The 22777-nt window shown below is 45.3% G+C and overlaps 1 protein-coding gene across 2 annotated transcripts in view; it reads left to right on the top strand.

Annotated features, from left to right (window-relative positions):
• The first annotated feature begins 539 nt into the window (after window positions 1-539).
• The window catches only part of ETV5 (ETS variant transcription factor 5), a 62227-nt gene continuing 39989 nt past the window's right edge, over window positions 540-22777 (top strand). Inside the window, exons 1-5 of one of the 2 annotated variants that reach the window (XM_072807744.1) lie at window positions 540-1031; window positions 6775-6893; window positions 7026-7113; window positions 7246-7293; window positions 7387-7437. In XM_072807744.1, the coding sequence (XP_072663845.1) occupies window positions 6849-6893; window positions 7026-7113; window positions 7246-7293; window positions 7387-7437 (232 nt within the window). In that variant the 5' untranslated portion in view covers window positions 540-1031; window positions 6775-6848. Of the gene's footprint in view, window positions 1032-3451; window positions 3614-6774; window positions 6894-7025; window positions 7114-7245; window positions 7294-7386; window positions 7438-22777 lie in introns of those variants that run through there. The other variant, XM_072807743.1, reaches the window with a different exon arrangement.

Raw genomic sequence — 22777 nt, 5'->3', positions numbered from 1 at the left:
AAGAACAGGACACGGACACATTTCCCACCACTATTTTGGTGATCAGCTGGAGGCAGGATTGCCTACCTTGCACTTTAATCTGCTTTTGGGATTTTAGGAAAAACCTTAAAAGCTGCCCTCCAAGGGAAGAGAAGTTTTCAGGCGTGGGGCAAGGGACTTGTTTTTTCCATCCTTCCCTGTTGTTTCCCTGAAGACACACTGCAAATTGAAGAACAAGGTGCGAGTTATCCTATTATAATTGAGTTCTGCTACCACTGGAGGACAAAAGCTAGGTTGACACTAGAGGAGTGTTTCAGAGGGCTGGTCCCTCTTTTTGTTATCTTTTCAAGTCCTGTTACTCTCCTGGAAGAGAAGAAACAGTACATTAGAACACATGCTGAACAAAAGCTCCAATGTAAGTAATGTTCTAAGGAGGAAAGACTCAGTGTACTAGACAAAGAACTTCTGAATACTGACCCTTAACTCTTTTTAAAAAAAAAAAAAAAAAGATTGTATTTATTCATTTGAGAAAAAGAGACAGCGATAGCAATAGAGAGAGCAGGAGTAGGGAGAAGAGGGGGTAGCAGGCTCCCCTCTGAGCAGGGAGCCCGACATCGAGCTCATTTCCAGGACCCTGGGATCATGACCTAAGCCAAAGGTAGATGCTTAACTGACTAAGCCACTCAGGTGCCCCTAACTCTTTTTTAAAAAGATTTAATTGATTTATTTATTTGAGTGAGTGAGAAAGCTCACATAGGGAGGGGGTGAGGAGCAGAGGAAGAGGGACAAGCAGACTCCGTCCTGATGCCGGGCTGGATCCTACTACCCTGAGATCATGACCTGAGCTGAAATCAAGAGCCTTAGCCAGCTGAGCCACCCAGGCGCCTGACCCTTAACTCTTATAAAGCAAAGATAACTAGAGAAGATGGGCAGAGGACAGAAGTCACCAAGAAGGAGAAGCAGAAGAAAAGAAGGAAGAGGTGTGGAGAAAAGACATCAGAAACACTAAACAAAAAGGAACCAACTCTGGGAGGAGAAGTCAGCCTGCCGAGGTAGGTCATCATGAGTTATACTATCACATTTTACACCACAGTACAGTGCCTGTCCAAGGACCTCCCTGTCCAACACAAGCTCCAAATTCTAGAATCATAGACTCTTAGAGCTAGAACAATCCTCTGTGTTCATCTGTCCCACCCAGTACAGTGGTCCCTCTGCACTATCCCTAAATCTTTCTGCATAAAGGCATCCTATGGTAGGACACCCATTACCGGTGGGAACATTCCCTCACTGGGCCACTCCAAATAACCCCAAGTCCTACCTAATGCTATATTAAGCTAAAATCTGCTTCCCTGTGACGTCAGCCAGTTCTGTCCACCATTTGAGATTCCAGTGATATTTCCTGGTGGTTTGCTGAGCAACAGAGGCACATGCTATGTCTCCCACATATAGACTCTGGGGCCTGCCGCCCTGAGGGAGGAAGTGGGTGGGGAGCTAACCTGGGCAGGGAGTCTAGCTGGAGAGAAAAAGCCCTCAGGGCTGGTAGCAACCAAGTGGAAACACAGCAGGACTAGGGTACCAGACAGAAATAGCACTACCTGGGGAATGAAGAGAGGCACTAAGGGAAAAACTGTCCTTGAGCTGGGGTCAGAAGCAAAATGCTCGACTAGGAAATTAAGTATCATGGAACTGCTGTTGAAAGTTCAGAGCACCTTCCCCCACCATCAACTCATGCTCACCCCAATCTCTCCAAAGCCAATAACTCACACCTGACCACTGCTGGGTCCTGGACTCAACCAGAGTACTCCACATTCCTTTGGTGAACCCCGGCATTTCTTAGGCTATAAATGACAAATCAAGAGGCTTCTTTCTTTAAGATACAGGGATGAGAGGCACCTGGGTGGCTCAGCGGGTGGGCAGCTGCTTTCAGCTCAGGGGCCAGATCCCAGGGTCCTGGGATCCAGTCCTGCATCAGGCTCTCTGCTCTGCGGGGAGCCCGCCTCTCCTTCTGTCTCCCTCTCTGTCTCTCTTGAATAAGTAGAGTCTTTTTTTAAAAAAAAATTTTTTTTTCTAAAAATCCACACTGCATTCCCCATGGCAGAGGTGGTGGCAGTCCTACAGTTGGCTACCCTGGGACCGCCCTTCACTGGGGTTCTCTCCTAGCATTTGGCGTCTTTCCTCCCTACCACTGGCACATGGGGGGAATGGCAGGGCACCCCAGCATCCTGGGGGAGCGCAGAGAGCTGCCCAGCCTTCACAGAAGGGGGTAGAGGGGGCAGAGGGGGGAGAGGATTGCTTATTTATTTGTTTCCTGGAACACCCTGTTAAGAATCTCAGCAATTGCAGTTAGTGCCCGATCGTTTGGCAGGCAGAGTAGCTTCTCGCCGTTCCCAGCTGCACGGGATCTAACTCGCAAATGCACCATCTTGCATTCAACGCTTAAATGGAAAACAAGCAGTCCCGGAAGGGAGGCAGGCGGTCTAACGCTGCAGGCCCGTTTCGGAGGGATTTACGTTTCTAGGTCGGTCGACTGGTTGGTTGGTGCCATCCCCGCAGAGGATTTCTTTGAGCTCCGACCCCTCTCTCAGCTCTTCTCGGGCCAAGAACCCACCCTGGCGGAGGTTGTAAAATGCAATTAAACAGGGGGAGAAAACGGAATTTGCTTGGGCCTTAGGCTCTGCCAGGATAAAATTGTAACTGGAATCTGTTTGAGAGCTCAGATTTTAAAGGGAGATCCTGCTTATTCTTCCCCACTGGAAACCTGGTTAAAGGAAATTAAGGCCTCTCTTAAAGGTAACTAAGATTAGAGGGCTCGGTTTCCGTTTTCTGTGTTTCTGTGGGCCAAACGCCCAGGTCGGTCAGCGAGTTTCTTTCTGGGTGGAATGACGAATTCCTCTCGCCTGAATTCTAAAATGATAACTTTGCTTGGTGCTGCAGCTGCGAACGTCTGGCGCCCAGCGGCCCATCCAGGCGGTGGCGTTACCCGGGCGGGGGGTGAGGGGGTGGGGGGGAGAAGTAGGGGTGAGTGGGGACGGGGGAAGAGCCTTGCCTCGGCGAAAGTTGGGAGAGCTGCGAGGAGGGAAGTAAACGCGACACTTCGCGGCTTCGGCCCCTTTAAGTGCTTCACTGACTCAGCTAAGCTTCCCCCTCAGGTCGCGTTTTTTATGAATGAAAAACGTCCTTACATTCATTATATAAACAAGCCTGTGCTGATTGGCCGAAGGCCCCCGGTGCATAAATTATGTAAAACAGACCCCTGAGGGGGCGGGGAGGGGCGCGGTGTTGACCAATGGGGGCTGGAGTTGGTGGGGCGGCTTGGCTGGATTTGCCCGCAGACAGGGTAAACAAGGCGTGATGGACAGGCGCAGGAGCGGCCTCCGGCCAATGAGAACCAGACTGAGCTAGGCCCGCCGGCCAATGGCGGCGGGCGGAGCAGCAGGCCCCGGGGGGCCGGGCCAGCGCTCCAGCCTGGTTGGCAGCTGCGGCGCAGAGTCCAGCCGCTGGTGCGCGGAGCGGTTCAGCGTCCCCGGAGCGGTTCGGCCCAGCCATTCGCCCAGGCGCCCAGGCCCGGTGCGCGCGTGCGTGAGCGCGCCTGCGCCCCGGGGCCGCTGCAACGGGAGGAGAGCGGCTGCCTCAGGTGAGGGGGCGTCGAGGAGGCAGGGGGGCCTCGGAGGGGGTGTCCAGGGACGGGACCGAAGGGCCCAGCTGGCGAGAGTTCACTGGCTGATTCAGAATCCTCAAAGTCCGGGTGCACTTTCTATCTGGACTGAGCGCCCCCCCCCTCCCCAGGCCGGCCGCCCCATCCTCTCCCGTGGCCCAGCCCGGCCCGGCCCGGTTCGGTTCGTGGGAGGCGTAGGGTGGGGGTGGCTAACGGTTCGGGAGCGCTCCAAGAGCGGGTTTCCGCACGTCGCGGGGAGGCGCGCCCGGGCGCGGGGTGCGGGGGCTCTCGGGTGGAGATGGGGGGGCTCGGAGTTGCGGGGCTTTGCAATCTCCGGAGGTCTGAGAGCCCGGAGGAGACTTGGAGGCTCGCGAGAAGAGACGCCCGGCGGAGCTTTGCAGTGGGGAGGAGGGGGCGGGAAGCAGCTTGAAGGGAAATATTTGAGAGGTGATGCCCCCCAAAGCACCAGGAGGGGTTAAGTGACACAGGCATGTGCAGCCTGAGGGGTTGGGGCTTGGCCAGGAACTTACGCAGGCCTTGCAAGTTTCAGATTGTGGCAAGTGGACACTCAGTCCCCCAACTCCCACCCCCAGCAGCCCGAGGGCGTCAGGCTGCATCGCGGTTCTCGAGAAATCGGGGAGCATCAGAGCAGCGGCCTGGGGATAGTGGAGGAGAAAACGGGTGCGGGGGGGGGGGATGGATAGATGCTTCTCGCTGGGTTAGGGATCTGTCTGCATTTGCAGAGGAGAGGAGACCCCCGGAGGGAACCGAACTCCCGGTTGAGGAGGGGTGCCAAGGAGAGATGTTTGGAGGTTTGGGGGGCGCGGGGCTTTGGGGGCGGTTGATAGCGCCGGGCGCCGCGGCTCGGTTTTATGAATGTGGATGACTTTATGAATGAAGCGGGTTTCTTTCGTTGGCTCGCGGCTCCCTGCAGCTTTTTTTTTTTTTTTTTTTTTTTTTTCCTCCTTTCCCTTTTTTGTGAATGAAGCATTGAGCTTTCTTCCGAAATCGCTGGGGTGAGGGGCCTGCGTCGGAGGCTGGGCGTGCGTTGGGTGTGGGGGCGGGGGCGCATCTGAAGGAGTTTTCATGAATGGGGAAGGCTGGGAATTGGGTGGAAGCGTGTCTTGTTTTGTGAATGGGGCCCAGCGCGAGGGATCCAGTTACAGCCTTTACCTGCTGCGGCGGCCGCGGCTCGCTCTCCCATTCATAAAACCAGGCCCGCTGCGCGCCGCGGGGGAGGGGCCTCGATCGCGCCGCTGCGCCGCGTGAAAGTTTTCCTGGGGGCACCGGGAAGGGGGGACCACAAAGGAAGTGGCTTAAACTCCCTTAGGCTTAAAAAAAAAAAAAAAAAAAAAGCAACCAACCCTATACTTTGAACAAGATTTTCCTAGCCCTTGAACTCTGAGAGCTTGCTTTAAAAAAATCCTCGATGCCTCTTTCGGGTTCGCTGATGGCAAAGCTTCTGTCTTTCATTTTTAAAAAGGTATTTTTTTTTTTTCCTCGTGGTGAAGCGTGTCGCAACATAGTTCATCGTGAGGCTCTGAAATAGGTCTCCCGCCGAGCCCTTCGCGGTGCTCCCCTTCCCTCCTAGACACTGACGGAATTTCTGAGGTCACGATTTAATCTGACAGATGGGGAAGGTTAGAGAGGACGCATTTTCGTGTCCCTCCACTCACTGCGGATGCTTCTCAGGTTGTGTAGACGGGGTTGGTGGCATTTGAGAAGGAGGCTTTATTCGGAGTTCAGCGCTGTTTGGAAGGCTTGCAGGCAAGCTAGCCGGAGTGTTTTTCTAGGAAATTATGGACTGTGCAGTTTACTTCTCGCCCCCTTTCTCTTTGACTTTGAAAATTCCTGACTCCTTGGGCCAGAGTGCTGAGAGGAGGTTGGCCGTGAAGGGTTCTCTTGTATCCTCCTTACTTCAGAAAATTTAATATTATCCACAAAATGCAAAACAAGCTGCACGGAATTGCCCACTGAGAAGAAGTTCCCTATTTAAAATTTGTATAGGAGGTAAACAAAAGCATTATCCTTAGGCATTTTGCTCTGTTTAGAGCTGGGGTAAATGAAATTACTGTTTTCTCTATTCTGCTGATTTCACTGCATTTCTATTTGGAGAATGAAACAAAGGGTTCGGGAAGATGGTAGTACCTTCCTAAAATTGTTACTTTATTCCTCCCGAATTAGAAAAAGCCCCCTCCTTTCCATTTTGACCCTCAACCTATCTTCCCAGCCCCAAGACTTGACAGTGCCTAAACAAGTTTAATTTTATCTTTTGGCAAGTTTGGGGGGAAATTGGCTTCACTATAAGAAACAAACTGAATTTTCTTTACAGCAAAAAAAAAAAAAAAAAATCTTTTGCTTTTAATGCTTTTAAGGTCTGTGGTAGGGATACATTTAAAATAAGTGTGGTGGAATTTGGTTTCCTTGATCCATTACTTTTCACAGCTATTTTATTTATTTTAGAAGTTGATATCACAGATATCTCTGTTAGGTTGCCATAGGAATGTTTGTGACTTTACAGACACTACATCTGTTTGGACAGAAGAATTAGGTTTTAAAAGAGTGTTGTGTGAAAATAAGTATATCTCTGATCGATATATTCCTGGAACTATATATAGTATCTTACCACTGACCTACAAACCACTTTTAGAAACACTATGTATGTCAGTTTCTTAATTGCCAATAATTTGGAATGCTTAAACCCATTTTCTCTACTTCCTGTCACTGTACTGTCAAAAATTAAATTATCTCTTGAAAGAAAAAAAGAAAGACCTAACTTTACAAATGCCCTGGAGAATCTTGTATTGGAGAGAATCTTGAAATCATCCTCTTATAATGAAAATAAGGGGCTTTGTTTTTTGTTTTTATAGGGAACAGATAGTAGCAAATTTAGGATGTTTATGATAAGAAAGAGAGGGAAGCATAGCTGGTAAATGGATTTGACACTAAGTACACTAGGAACTTTTGATGCCCTTAATCAAGCACACCTTTAGCCTGTAAAGCTTACACCCTGAGTGGGCTTTAAGTACTTCGGGAAAAGGTAGTGATTTTGCACAGGCCCTAAAGAAAGAGCAGTAAAAATTACTTCCTTTCTCTTCTTCCCCACCCCTCAGTTAAAATCTCCCAAATTCATATTGCAGGAGGACCCCTTTCCCCCCAGAAATTACTCAATGCTGAAACCTTTCAAAGTGATATTCGAGGCGTTGGAAGCACCATGGATGGGTTTTATGATCAGCAAGTCCCTTTTATGGTCCCAGGGGTAAGTTTATGTGGCTTTGGTTTGTTTTGTTCTCCCTCTTCGAATATTAGTCTCCTTATTGGCTGAGTGGCACAGCTCCCTTTTGACCTGTGTGTTTCCCTTGAGCCTTCACTGTCTCTTGGCCTCTTGCAGAAATCTCGATCAGAGGAATGTCGAGGGCGGCCTGTGATTGACAGAAAGAGAAAGTTTTTGGACACAGATCTGGCCCATGATTCTGAAGGTAGTGAAGCTTTCCCTTTGCTCTGTGGCTTCTTCAAATGGCGTCCCTGTGAGAGCAGCACGGAGACTTTGTCCTCCCTGCCCTCCTGGGCACAGGAGTTCTCATTCTGGTGTCTTCTGTTTTCAATTCCAGAGTTGTTTCAGGATCTCAGTCAACTTCAAGAGGCTTGGTTAGCTGAAGGCAAGTTTCTTGGCTGTCCGATTTTCTATATCAAACATTTTGCTGTGCTCTTGAATAAAACGTAAAGGTCTAAAATAAAAATCTCTTTTCCAGCACAAGTTCCTGATGATGAACAGTTTGTCCCAGATTTCCAGTCTGATAACTGTAAGTACCTTTCTGGTGGTGGCACATTTGTTCTGAAAATGTTTGGTCTGGGCACATCCATGTCTGGAAGACTCTTTTCAGCCGTCACCAGCCTATTTGGACATGGAGTGCATTTCGTTTCTTTTAATAATTCAAAGTTAACCCTCGAAACTTTTGTTTCATTCCTTATTGGAGTTATTTCTAAAATGCTTTTATTCTATGGCAGGTAAGATTTCCTGAACATAATTTCATCCTAAATTTCTTTTTGCCTAAGAATACTGCAAGGCTTCAAGCTCAAAATTATAAAAACAGTTTACATTATATATGTAAGATGTTGGACTTAACATCCTCTAACCAGACATTATTTTACAGTGTTTTGTTTGTTTGTTTTATAAATTAAGTCCTTGATGCAGATCATGAGTCTGACACTTTTTTCTCTTTTAAAGGTGCAGAAAATAGTTAATGGACGATTCCAGTTAATTGTGGCTTCACCCAACATGTTGTCAATTTTGTGTCTACTTCTAGGTTGACACTGGGTGGTCACAGTGTGACCTGATTTACTCTTGTGTTTTGCATAGTTGTCAGGACTTTATCTTTCAGAGAGGAGTAAAAACTTTTTCTTCAAATGGTCATTAAGTGCGCCTATCATTGAGATAATAAATGCAGTGGGGAAACTCAAAAGATGGCTCTCGAGGCTGGCAAGGGCATGGTTAGCTTTGCACTGATCTTTCCGGGCTGTCCTCAACAGGTTTGGGAGCTTTTATGGTCCAGGCAGAGCTATCAAGGACAAAGCCGGCTGATGAAATGTGAGCAGCACAGGGCAGCTCTAGAGAGCATTAGTCACTGGCGAGTGAGCAGGTTTAAGAGAGGCCTGGAGAAAATGCTCCCTCTCTTGAGAGTTGCATCATAGAGAAATTCATGTCTCTTAGTCATAGTTTATAATAGCAAGCACCTGAGCCAGGCAAGGATTCGATTTCTCATCTTGCAGCAACAAATTCTTCCCAGCTTTGTTTTATCGTGTGTGTGTGTGTGTGTGTGTGTGTGTGTGTGTGTGAGAGAGAGAGAGAGAGAGAGAGACACGGAATGCCATAGGAGAGAGAGGGTATCTTTGTATCTAAGTAAAAGCTGGCTGTTTTAAGCATTAGATGAAAGACCAGAGGTACCAGCAAAATATTCTTTAATGATAGACCTCCTATTCAAGGCACAATGCCATGAAATTTAAAAGGGAATAAACTGTAACCCACAGATGTATAGTTACCTTAGTGCTGCCACAGCTTGCTGTAGTTGTTTTCTATAGGAAAGTAAATGCATGTTAATTATTGCCCTTTTAATTGCTTTCAAGTGATTGGGAAGCTTGCCACTAAAGGGCTAAATAAAGATAACCCAAATATTGTGTGTGTGTGTGTTGCAAGATAAAAGACAGGATTTGTAACCCCACTTTGTTCTGTGTTGACAATTTGGCCCAGCCTTTCCAGTTCCTGCTCAGAGCAGCATAAACTGCAGTTTGTTTGGGAGGTGGCTTTCTTGGCAGAAGTTCTTTGAAATGCTTTTATGACACTTTTGTTTGTTTCTCTGTAACCCAAAGAGGTAGAAGGGAGTTGAGATGACTGCATTCAAATTGATTTCATGTGCTGAAGCAAAGGTATGCTCTTTAGAGAAGGATGTCAGTAAACAAGATTTATATTTGGAGAGATGTTTATCTGCAGGAATAGGCTAAAGTGAAGGAATCAATAAATGTGTTTTGGCTCCTTAGAAATAATTCCCACTCAGCCAATAGAATGTGCTAAATTCTTTAATTAAATTGCCATGCCTACCTAAAATGGAGATGCATTGAGAGAGATTTCTACTTACCAAGCGTGATGTGTTTTTTACTTTGTTTGCTTTTTGCTTTAACTTCTTAAGGTTGAGCTTTCCTGTCCTTTAAGGATAAAACAGATGGTTGAGTAGCCTCAAAAAGTGTTTTAATAATTCTTTCCCCCCTCTGACTCTTCTTTCGGGAGATAGAGGTTTAAGAAGGATAGCTTCAAATAGATCAGCTTGTCTTAGAGGTTAAGTAAGAATACAAGTACAGGGTGGTATGTACTTGAGCCGTTCATCCTTACCATTATGTGTAACGGGTTTGGCTGCAGTTGTGAGTGACAGTGTGTAGATGCAAGGGAGCTGGCAAAGCCTGAGGCTGGTCAGACTTCTCTGTGAGCACATCTCACAGCCTTGGATTGATGATCTGTTTTCACTGCAGTCACCTTCTGGAAGAGCCCATGATTATTCCAGGGGAGGGGGAGAAACTCATTCAGATTTAATAAAACCTTATGAGTTGATTTGAATCAGCCAATCAACGAACTGTAAACCAAACTTGCACTTGCCCAGTAAGGCAGACCTTTTCCCTGCAGTAGCGAAAGCCTTTGTAACAGATATTCTTCTGTGGCCTGCCACACTGATCTTCCTGCCCTTTTAATGATGATTTGATTAATTATCGTGTGTGTGTGTGTGTGTGTGTGTGTGTGTGTGAGTGTGTGAGGTGGGGGGCAGAGGCAGAGTCTGTGTGTGTTTATGTATGAGAGAAAAAGAAAAGTAATGTGGGTAATTTTTTTTTTTTTTTTTTAGAATGTCAGTTTTGAGGATTATGGCTTACTTTTTTCAGTAAGTGCTATGAGCTCAGCTTCTAAAGAGATTATGTTTTGTCAGTTTTCCAGATTTGGGTTCCCATCCATAGTCTTCTAAGTGTGATTTGAATAAATGAAACCATTGTTCTTGTAAGTCCTACAGAAATGCTCTGCTTACTTCTAGCTGTATAGACTTTCCCTTACCTCACAAATACAGACATTAGTAAAGTATCCTCCCCCCCCCACTCTGGAAATTTTTAAAGGTCAAATTCAGTGGAACAGAAAGTGCAACCTGTAGACCATAGGGGATCTACAAATTGGACCCATTATTCCCTGGTCCTGAGAAGTAACCTTGAAGATCCCAGATGGTTCAAGCTGCAAGTCCCTTGTAGAAATAGTCTTGCCCAACCCCTTCATTTTATAGAGGGGATAATACATGGTCCAGATCACTGGAGCTACTGACTGGTGAGTTGGGGCAAGTGGGAGGGGATAGGTGAAATAAGAAAAATTATAAAATATGATCTTTAAAGAACCTCTCACAAAGCTGCAGAGCCAGGTACTGGCATGTGCAGGTGTGTTCCACAGGCTCCCTCATTATTTCAAAGACCTGGAGCCAGCCCTCGGGAAAGATATAGGGAGACTGTTGGCCACCCAGTCTGACATGTCAGTGCTCTTCATTCCAGGATCCTGAGAAACTTATTAAATATCTTGGTGCTGTGAGTTTTTCCATCTAGGATTTGGAAGAGACCTATTAAACAAAGTTATAAAACTGACATCTTTCCTATAAGACATATTAGTGTGCATATAGATAAAAACTGTGTGTGTATATATATATATCTTGAATAATATAAATGTGTGTGTAACTAAATATGTGTATTAACATACAAACCTGGAACCTACAAACCTGGAAATCTGGGTCAGTGGTTAGATGTGTCACACTTTTACTATACATTTTCATAGACTTAACTATAAATCAAAATGGTGGCTAAGATTGGAACTCAAAATGCTTTAGATCTGGGGAGGCAGAGCTTACATTAATTTTTTCTGGATTGACTGGGCACTTAACAGTATTACTAGACTTTAGTATACATAAATAGTATTTTTTTAAATGCAGATTTCAGATTAATTTTTTAATCTCATTTGTGATATTGTGAATATAGCATCTTGAATAACAAAACTATTTTACACTGAGGAAAAAGCATGATAAAAATCTTATTTTAAAACCGTGACCTCCATAGCAAATATAATTTAGAGAACTGTTTGAAAATCCAAATGACCTTATTTTCCCCTTGAAGTGTTCTTTTTTAGATCTGTGTTTCAAAAAGAATGGACCGACTGGAGGAAGTACTAGTAATTTCCTAAGGACTGGCTAATTAACTGATAAAATCGACTTTTCATAAATACATTGCAATAGGTGGCCGGGGAAATAGAATTAACTGTTATGGCAGCCCTTGAGCCTGAAACACATTGATCTTAATCCTGTTTTAATATGAGATGATTCAACTGGACTTTTCTTTTCTTTTCTTTTTTTTAAAACTACATATGAAGTTGATAGAGTAGAGGCAGAGACCAGCCTGTAGCAAAACTCTTGTTAACTTGCCCTGTGGTCTTGGGCCATTTCTATTTGAAAAGACTGTCCCAAAGTCTTTTTGTTTGGAAGGTTAGAAAGTAACAGTAGGCACTTTGAAAGTAAGAGAGTTGAGGGAGTCAGGGCTATCAGTTTGTCCTTTTTTAGAGAAGGTAGAAGGCAGAAGAGTACTGTTCTGGAAAGCCAGGAGAGAACAGTGGAAGGGAGAGGACGTTTGACTCCAGGCTACAGGGTATCTTTCGGAGTCTTTGTTAGCTAGCCCCCTAACTTACACTGGGAGAGTGCTAAGTGATTTGAAATCCTTCCTGTTTTGATAGCCTCCAAGATCCTTTGACCAGGACTCTTAAGGATCCAAGACCTGGAGTTCCCGTTTATCTAAGAGAGCCATATGTTCACACAAAATCTATTTTCTCTAACTTTAATTCAGTTAGGCTTATTAAAAACAATGAATTTCTCTCTTCCTCTTTGATGTCTTTCTGCTCTTAGCCCTCTAATAAAACCCAGTAACCTTTCCAGTCCTTTGCATTTGGCAAGAAAGACTTGGGATGGGGAATTACATGTGTGTCTGCCCCAGGCAGATCACTTATGTAGATGCCAGAGGTAACAAAAACCTGGAATCATTCAAGACCTTACCATCTATCTCGTTTTCAGCATTCTTTACTTTCATGGGATTAAAACATGGGTAGCTCTCTAAAGCTGAGGATTTGTATTATCAGCTCATTTCTACCATCTAGAAGTATCATCTTTTGAATTTCAGCCCCAGGAAAAATGTTAGTGGTAGTAGGCTTGGGTAGGATATGTGGTTTTCTACCAAGAGACTGTACCCTCCACATGTTTTTCGAGTTTTAATGGTGGTAAAGTACAACGAGGCTCAGAGGCTGACAGCCCCCTCTCAGGCGCATGGCTGCCCTTGAGGCAGCTTGGGCCCCATCTGTGCCCTGGCACACGGTGCTTCTCCACTTGGAATCCAAGGAGCTCAGAGTCTTGTCATGTTGCAGCTCCCAGCTCTTGGACAAGCGCCAGGCATGCTGATGCCAGTACCGGATTAGGTTGCTTTTTTAAAAATTCATTTTGTGAACTCATCAAGCTCATTTAACAGAGGCTTTGGTCGTCAGTTTCTATCATTGTCCCAGCCCTCTAAGAGGCTCAGCTTAAAGGAGGGGCAAAATACTAGGTCCATAGTGTATTTGCAGTGGGTGCTTATGAGAGAGAGGGAGGGAGAGTGAGTGAGTGTGTGTGTGTGTGTGTGTGTGTGTGTGTGTGTAACCGTGATGTAAGTACTCCGATAGGCTTGGCTATGAAGTAGCAGCTCTTCTCATGGAGAAGACCCCCACAAGGCAAATAAAGAGGGCTCCCCTGCCCAGAAGGAGGAAGCACGGGGGAAAGTTGCAGCACAGAGCGCAAAGACTCCAGGAGCAGGATAAGTTAGCCACTGGTCTGCAGAGCAGCCAAGGCGTTGAATGTGGGGATTCTGTGGTCAGAAACACTATAGAGAGAAATGCTCCCTGAGTCACATCTGAGTTCACTAGTGTTGGGGCGGGGGGGGGGGGGGGGGGGGGGGGGACAGGCAATGAGAAGAGGTAAACAGAAGATATTTGAAAATAGCCAAATCTGTTATGAAAAAAAGGAAACAACCCAAGAGCTAATTTATCTCCTGGATTTGGTTTTCACAAAGTAGTATGCTTTTCTTGAAATAAACCCTGGCTGTCAGACTGGCTTCATCAGATCTTCTTCAGGGTAATTATTGAAGATTTGGGGAAAAAAAAAAAAATCTCCAAGAAACCAAACCAGTTTTTAGCCTTGTACTTTGTGCGTTGTCCTTGGAGTAGATTTCACCCGCCAACCCCAACATATCCATGCTCTTCCCTTTTGATGTCGCATGGGCATGGTGGGGGTGGGGGGCTGGGGGAGATTATAAACCTTTCAAGCCGGATGTGAAGCCGGTAGAGGAACTGTGAAACTGTTCATAATAGGTAGCTCGCACCCTCCCCCCCTCTGCAGCCGGAGAATCGAGTGGTGTCTCCAGAGACCCTCTCCCTTGGGGAGGATGCCAGGTGGCTCCCCATGTAGCTGTTGGCAGTGAATGGAAAAGCAAGGAGTCTGGAAAGGCTGACTTCCATAGAGAGGTGTCCTCTAATGCAAACCAGCTTGCCCGGGGGGCAGGAGAAATACCAGGGAAGTCTTTTTCTCTTTGCTGGTAGCTACAGTTGGATTCTGAACCGGGCAGCACGGGACAGTTTTCTTTTGCCTTCCCCCCCTTGTGCCAGAGGGCACTTGCCGACCTTCCTCGGAGCTGACTTGCACATCCTTGCAGATTTGAGCCAGGGGCTCGGCCATCCGAATGTTAGGGAGGGTGCAGAGCAGGCCGGCGCCTGCAGTGTCTGAATTTCTTACATAAACACAGCGCGCTGGGCGAGCAAGCGTCCCTGTGGCGACAGCTGGGCTCTGCTCGGTCCGCCCCGGCGAGCTGAGCTGCTGAGTCCCCCTCCGGCCTGAATGGAGCATTCCAAATTGGTTGTGAATGGAGGGCGGGGCTCCCTTGCAGACTTTTTCAATGAATAACCAGACCCTATTGTGCAGCCTGTGGAAAAACAACCAACTCAAACAACACTGGGACTGTTAGAAATATGCTTGTGATTGGCAGCTTGGAGAACCTCCAAAATTAGTTTCCTTTGGCTTCCCTGCTGCTCCCTGTTCTCCGAGCCTGGGCTTAATGAGCCTGGGCTTAATGGGGTTCCAGTTTTCTTTTAAGTGCTGGCTTTAACCCTGCAACTGCCAAGCTAATGGTCTGGGCTTCGGAGGGAGGGCTGCTACTGACCCATGAGGCCGCCCTCCTCTCTTTGTCTCCCATTTTACACTGTAGCTGTCTAAAGGGGGTGCTAATAGAAGAGGGTGGTTCAGCTTCCCCAGAGAGAGAGGTGTTGAGACTTGATCTGAGGATATTACCCTTTTATCTCCCGCTTGCAGTGGGGCTGTGGCTTTAGCTCCCATGGAAGATTCCTGCTTGCTCTTCCACTGCAAGCTCCAGCCTTGATTCCAGGCCTGAGGATCGGGTGTTTGTCTGCTGCAGCGCACAGATCTCTTGCTTCTGCTTACATTTTGACTTGGGAATGACAAAGCTGTAATTTCCCTACTCCTTGGCCTTCTCTGTCCTGTTTAATTTCCCACTGTGGTCGGATACATGTCATTTTAAAATGATACTTCCCAGACTGTTATTCAGCTACGGGGGAGCCTCGCTTTGGCTGTGACCCTTCCGCCAGGCACTCCTCAGATGCCTAGCCTCCTCAGATGAACATCCCAGGAAGTGCCAGAAAGAACCCAGCCTCTGAGCAACCCCATAACCAGAAGGGCCTCCTCACCCCAAATGAGGTCAGGTTCTAGGGATATGCTTACCTCTGTTGCAACCATTCGAAACATTCTCCTCTGTCTTGGCCAGCAGCTCACAGACACCTCCCGCCTCCCCCAAAGGGCTGTGTGGGCTAGACCAGGGCCATGGGATAAGCACGAAAAGGACAATTAGTTAAAAAGCAAAACACAACTCAGTAGTAATGATTCAATGCAGCTTCTCAGTGTTTTAAAGAGCTCTTCTGAATTCCTGGTCCTCATCCTCGCACCTGAAATGAGGCTGTTTGCATTTGTGTTTCGCTTTAAGGTGGTTGGGTTTTTTTCGTTTTGTTCTTTTTTTTGTTTTGTTTTTCCTGAAATATTTCCTTCTCTATAGGAAAAGACAAGGGCCTACAAGAATGTCTTCCTTTCCCTATTAAAAAAAAAAAAAAAAAAAAAAAAAAAAACAGGCCTGGGCAGATTGTCCTTTTGTGAGAGAGTTTGAAACCTCTCAGGAGGTAACCCTAGATATCAGCTGTGTAAGAGGATGCTGATATTTGTGCTTTTCCAGAAGGGGCTGAGGAGGACTTCAGCTTACAGAAACACTTCTCAGCTGAGTGCCTGGAAATGCTTTGTGACTGCCTGAAAGGGCACTTAATGAGGGTCCTTTATACTTTTTTATAGAAAAGGTAGAAGGAGGGGGGGATGTGTCTCCTTGGGGGGCTGCCCTCCCACAGTAAGGACCAGATCCTGGAATGCCTACCCCAACTGTCCTAATCTGAATCTAAATGGAGAATAATTTAGTAGGGGTAGCTACTCCATGCCCACGGATACCTCAAGTCCGAAGATTTCTGCCCCTCAACTCTCTTTCCATTTTCTTCACTCTTTATGGAATCTTTCTGGAGGAATAAGGAAAAAGCCACATAGGGCTTTAATGTCCTCTGTATTTTGACAAATATTAAACTCACTCCCTGCTTCTCAGTTTACATTCTTGTTAAAACAGGAAACAATCTCTCTTCACTATAAGTGGCTCCAAAAGCAGAGGACCCCTGTGTTACGTTTCTTTGTATCTGCGGCAGCCGTAGCAGAGTTCTGCACACAACCAGAACTTGGTGAATGTATTCTGTATACCACATAGTCTCTCGTGTTCCCTTCCCACCTCACCTTTCAACAGCCTCCAACACTAGCTTCTAACTGCTCAGAAGCAGAGGATCTCAAAACCGGAGTTCTGAGAGTCCTTGGGATGACCTTAGAGATAAGTAGGAAAAAACTAGTTAGGACTAGTTCTCATTTTCTGATTCCTCCTTTAAACACATACACAAGCCAAGTCTTCCTAGGCTGCATTTAGACTTCATGCGGGTAATGCTATGTTTCCCAGTAAGACTACATGTGCTAGAGAATAAGTCACGGTGTAGACACCATTGACACATTTGCCGAGTTTCTGCTTTTAGGAGGAGGGCCATAAATAGAGGAATGGTTCTCAGAGGAGCTGATTTCCCTAATTTCTCTAGAGTTTGGATTTTTCTCCTGTCAGATTTTAAGTTTGAAGTCAAAGATAAAATTTTCCACAGTGCTTAAGTCCTGTTTCCAGTATTAATAACACTTTTCTTTAATGCCAGTTTAGAGGAGAATCACGTAAATTGGGAATAAATTATAGGAAGGATGTTAAAGATGGTTTCGTTTGGCATTCTTTTCACCATTCAGGAAAAATGCCTTGTTTCCCCTTTTCTTGATGATGTTGTGTCCTGTGTCCTCTCCCCCCACCCCCAATCCCCGTGAGCAGCCCTTAATGGTAACTTCATGGTCTGTGGTTGACGTAAGGCCCACAGTAGAGGAAGCCATCCTGTCATGTCGACCACAAAGGCTCTCTTTAGACTTGTTTCTCGCAAGTGAAAATCAAATAAATAGTTGTCTATCACATTGGTAAAAGTTGAATATTAAAATTCTTTGAACAGCTGCCCCAGGAAAGGAATTAGTATGAATAATGCTCAGATTTTCCTTTCGGGGTAAGCAGGCCATTCAGTCACCTTTTCATCCTGCTAGTCTCTTAAGCTTGAAAGTAACCAAATGCCCCAGGTGGAAGCCAGCTCTCTAGGCTGTGTCTAAAAAGTCCCAGCCTGTGGTAGTCGAAATGGGGTGGTTCATTCAAAGCCAGAGGAACCACTTATTTTTATCTTGACTCTGCTCTGAGTCAGCTCTGTACACTCACACAAGCCTTACACTCGACTGTCAAATGCTCTGGTTCCTCCAATCGCCCACAAATTTGGGGATGTGACACATTGATGCAACTAGGTATATTCATTCTGTACAAAATATTTTTGTGGAAGAGCCCCATAGCAGTTAAAGACACAAGCCCTACCTCAGTGTTCAGCCAGTTGCTTTCGAAGCTCCTTGTCCTCTCTTTAATTTCTCACTCTTATGTTCCAAGGCCTCTGAGTTTCCAATTTCAAATTCTAAAGTAACAATCCTAAATTGTTAGGGTAAATGAGTCCTTCGAAGAAAAGAAACTGCACAGATCCGAGCCATTTCAAAAATACTGAGATGTGGAGAGTGTGAACTTGAAGTGAATCTGGAATTTGTTCATCTGGGTCCAAAAAAAAAAAAAAAAAAAAAACCCAAACCACACCTCTCTGCTACCATTGGCGTTAAATTATTTCCCCGATTTGATAACAGAGGTTTTCTATTTGGAAATGACGCTGAAAGATTTGCGATTTTGTACCAAGATCCAGAGGGAGTATTCTTGGATAGACATTTGTGCTTTCCCACATCCATAGTTCCCCATCCTCAGAGTCTGCACATCCCTGATTCATACCCTGTGTCCAGTGTGGGCTTCTCTCTGGACACCTGGGTGGCTCAATGGTTGAGCATCTGCCTTCAGCTCAGATCGTGATCCCAGGGTCCTGGGATCGAGTCCTGCATCAGGCTCCCTGCGGGGAGCCTGTTTCTCCCTCTGCCTGTGTCTCTGCCTCTCTCATGAATAAATAAGTAAAATCTTAAAAAAAAAAAAAAAAAAAAAAAAAGTAGGCTCCTGATTAACATGACCACTTCTCTTAAGGAGGATTCATTGAAAGAATCTCTTTCCTTCTATTTTAGCCTAATGTAGAATAGAAACCTTCAAAAATCACCTGTGTCATTATTATTAGTACTGATTGAGCTAAAGAATGGGCAAGGTCAGTATCCCAAATTCTGCTTAGCAACTGGTCCTCCTACTTGATGACCATGGGAAGACATGATCAGCCAACCTTTTATACCCTGGCAAATTTGCCCCTGAACTATAGGTCAGCCATGAGGACTCTTGCTTCTAACGCCCACAACAGGCCCATTATTACCCTGAGCTCTTCGTAGGGCTCACTCAGCCTTTGGAGGTGGGGAGCAGCTTCCAGCCCTTTGCAACAGTAGAGGCAAATAGCCTTGAGGACCACTTTAACTCTTCCTAGCGAAAGCTGTTACCCCTAACCCCACACAGTCTCTCTTTTAGAAACTGGGTGTCATCCTTGACTTGGGTCACATTTTCTCCTCTCTGAAGGGAGAGTAAAGAGCCAAGGAAAGCTTTGAGACCCCTGGAGGCAAGGGTGCCCCCCCATATTCTGAGTGGTCAGCTTGCACGATACTATCTCTCCATCTGGGTTGCAGTTGTACGTTACACAGTGACCTCTCAAGCTGACTTTCATGGGCAGGATTGAGTTTTTCATCTTCTGACCAATAGTATTTCAGCTGGTGATTTGATTCTGGGATACCATGTGCTAGTTCTGCCTGCCAGCTGCTGCCATGGCTGATTGCTGGGAGAGACAGTGGAAGAGGAGGGAGAGGAGGGAGGAAACTTTTGGGGGGATGTTGCAATCATTAAGCTGAGTCTAGCAGAAGCAAACTTCCAGATCATCACATTCCCCTCCCCACTACATTAAGTCGCTCAATGATACAAACATTATAGTTCAAATAGTATGATTCCAGCAATAGAAAAACACCCCCAATAAAGCCCTTTCTTGTGAAGCGTACCCCTTGTCAAGTCAATCACAGAAATTTAAATCCTTTTGTAAGTATAAAACCACCATTTTTTTTCTCTTTTCCTACCTTTGCCCTTGCCAGAAGGGCTTTGTTTTGGGGGTCTAACAAGCTGCAACCCGGAAGCCCCTTGAGCTGAAATGCAGATGTGATCTGGCATCTTTAAAGCTGGGTTTCTTTGTTGCTGAGTCTGTCTTGTGTCATATATTCCACATTCCAGGGAGCAGTAGAGCATAAAATGCCATAACACCAGCCCTATATGAAACAAAATTTAGAAACCCTGTACTTTCCCAGAGCCGGTGTGAGCACTGCACCATCTTGTCATTGATCCAATGGCAATCCTATATACAGCCAGCATTTCCCCAGAGAAAGCAAAGTTCTGCAAACTCCAAAAGTATCCATGGCACCATCTAGACCCATGTTGCTGTCAGCTCCAGTCCATAGCAGAGATTTAGGGTTATCCAGGGTAAACAGAAAATGGAAGAGAGGCTTACAGAGCTTGGCTTCATGGTTTTAACTGCTTCATGGTATCCATTCTTTTGTCTAATTTAAAACCTAGGTGGGAGAAATTCTATCAATAATTCTAATTCCTGGGGATCCCTGGGTGGCGCAGTGGTTTAGCGCCTGCCTTTGGCCCAGGGGGCGATCCTGGAGACCCGGGATCGAATCCCATATCAGGCTCCTGGTGCATGGAGCCTGCTTCTTCCTCTGCCTGTGTCTCTGCGCCTCTCTCTCTCTCTCTCTCTCTCTCTCTCTCTCTCTGTGACTATCATAAATAAATAAAAATTAAAAAAAAAAACTTCCCTTTAAAAAAAAAAAAAGAAAAGAAAAAAAAAATAATTCTAATTCCTATATCCTGGGAGGAATTCTACTGTCTTTGCAGGTGACCACATAGAGATAGTTCAGATACCACTTTTCACTAATGCTCTTTATACATTTCAAAGTTGGGCCAGTGCTTTTTTAAGCTGCTTTTCCAACCTTTAATTTCTAACTCTTGTATCAAGGCCTCTGGGTTTCCATTTTCAGAATTCTGAAGTTGTTCTGATGTCCCTGCTAACCCTGTTTTCCTGGCACCCCACTTGTAAGTTGAGAGTGGGCTCTCTGGAGACGTACTCTCCATACCATCTTTCAAGTAAGTGCCTCTTATTGTTGATAGGAGCTCACCAACATGGTTCCTGAGTTTGCATCCATCCCCAAAAAGTTTCCAGCTCTTGAATTTCCAAATACTTGGTATAACCTCATCTGTCTTATGGGCAAAAAACTAGTGTCTTCTTCCCTCACCTCTTTTTCTTTAGCAAGACCTGGCTCTGGTTTCACTGGTTATTCTTTCAATCTGGTATTCCCCAGCCATGTTCATGCAAGATCATAAGCGTTGAATCTCACTTTTGGATTGGTCCTTTCCAAATACCAATGTAACCCTAATCCTGTTTGTTGCATCTGTCTTTACCCATAGTCCGTGTCATGATAGCAAGGTCAGAGACTTTTTTCCTTGAGCTTATTATATTACCTCAAGTTTCTAGCTCTAAGTCATGAAAAATAGAATGGGTTTGGGTTTTTTGTTGTTGTTGTTGTTGTTTTGGTCCACACAATAATTCCTGAAGCCTCTCTTTCGCTGACTGTAGGTTTTTCCTACTGCATAGAAGAAATCTGATTCCTGAAGCCAGATGTTCCGGGAACTCGCTTTATCAGTTCCTAATTTGGCTCTTGAGATATTTATTGTACAGAAGATAATACTGGCCATACAGGAAGGGCTTCTATAATTGTTAATTGATGAATTCTGCTACCTCATGGTTGATTCTATATCCATGGCCTAGAAGTATACCACCAGAGTGATGATACTCAGTCCTTTGGTCCCCAACTACCAACAAGGCAAGCAGGAAAAAATAACCTGGAGTAATCAACACTATAACCCCTACCACTACCACCATGATTAACCACCAATCTAAAATCTTGAATATTGCCACTGTGCCAGGCCTAAAGACCACTTTCCCTGTACCTACTGATCCCAAATTCTATCCCAGAGAGGAAGCCTTGCTTTCTTCATGTAGGACTTTGCCCAGGACAGTTACAGCTGTTCTTTTTTTTTCTTAAAGATTTTATTTATTTTATTTACTCATGGGAGACACAGAGAGAGAGGCAGAGACACAGGCAGAGGGAGAAGCAGGCTCCATGCAGGGAGCCTGATGTGGGACTCGATCCCGGGTCTCCAGGATCATGCCCTGGGCCAAAGACGGCGCTAAACCACTGAGCCACCTGGGCTGCCCTACAGCTGTTCTTACAGTTTGGGATTGCAGAATGAGTCTGCCCTGAAATCTTAGTCCCGATGTGTTGTATATGCTCACATAGGTGTTGGCTATACCAGAGATTTGTCCTATTTCCTGTTAGTTGTGTGGAGGGCTTCAATTCGACTCCAGAGTCCCACTGCCACTCTGGATTCCCAAAACATAAATGCACAGGGGATTCTCAAGCCAACATACTTTTAAAACACAACATACGTCTTTAGTCCATATTCCTTTCTGATCTAGCCTGGTAAGCTAGGTTGGTCCAATCTGGGCCTTCAGAAACGTGTGCCTTTTTTCCACAAGGCTCAGATCACCAAAAGCCAAGGCCATACATTTCAAACTGCTACTCCTGGCCCTGCTCAGCCTTTACGGACGAAAGGAGCCAAACCAGCTGCTTAAAGGGAAGAGAACAAAGGAGAACCTCAAGGAAAAGGACTTTAATTCTTTTTAATTCTGCCAACCTTCACAGATTGTTGATGACTACATTGTGTCCTCTTGAGGACTCTGGGGATAAAATCTAAGGAGTTGTCCAGCTGTTCTGGTAATGTTCTAAAGCTGTTGTGCATATATATATTTACAAGGGGTAGACATTCTCCATTTTTTCCCAAGAATGCTTTGTGATCTTGAGTTGGGCATATGTTTTAGTTTCTGTTATGTGTGTGTTAATATATATGTGGAATTACTGGTAGATTTTACTTTTGTTAATATTTTGTACTTGTGTAATTACTGTCTTTTTATCCAGGCAATGGTAAAGGCGGCCACAGGCCATAGTCATGATGATAGCAGTGGCACTTTTCATTCTGGCCTCTCTTGAGTGTTCCCTTCTCCTTTCTAATTGGACCAGGGCCAAAAAAGTATTTGAGAATCACTGACTTAGACATTGAAGTGTGACCAACATTTGTCTTTGTGTAAGTTTAGATTCTGGGGCTGTATTAGCCAAACATGGTAAAGGATAAATAGGATAGTATCCTTCCAATTTGATAATGGGCCAGGGTGGCTTTTTTCATGTGTGAATGCATGGTTTTGAAGTTCTTAGCACATCTACTTTTGACCTATTAGTCAATCATAAGACAAAGGCATATTTTTTTTCTCCAAATATCTCAGAAGAGATGGAATAGAGGATCTTATTGATTTATTTTTATTTTTTAAACATTTATTTATTAGAGACAGAGCAAGTGGTGCAGGAGAGACAGAGGGAGAGGGAGAGTCCCACACAGACTCCCGTGGAGCCAACACGGGTTCGATCACATGACCCTGAGATCATGACCTGAGCAGAAATCAAGAGTCAGAGACTCAACCGACTAAGCTACCCAGGCACCACCCTCTTACTGATTTTTAAAACATAGTCCTACATTTGCTTCATTTCTCTGTGTGTAGATTATTTTTTTCTTTCTGAACCATTCAAAAATAAATTGCAGACATGATATTTCACCCCCAGATACTTTAGTGTGCATCTCCACAAAGATTAAAAATATTCTACATAGCCTAGGAAAATTAACTTTTATACAGTAATACTCAGAATTCCCCCAGTTTTCCCTCAAATGTCTTTTATAGCTGATATT

This window comes from Canis lupus, chromosome 31 (genome assembly GCF_048164855.1).
Source record: "Canis lupus baileyi chromosome 31, mCanLup2.hap1, whole genome shotgun sequence".
In the NCBI taxonomy this organism is placed as follows: Eukaryota; Metazoa; Chordata; class Mammalia; order Carnivora; family Canidae; genus Canis; species Canis lupus.
Note: the sequence above shows the minus strand (reverse complement) of the source record. Positions and strands in the feature narration are given on the sequence as shown.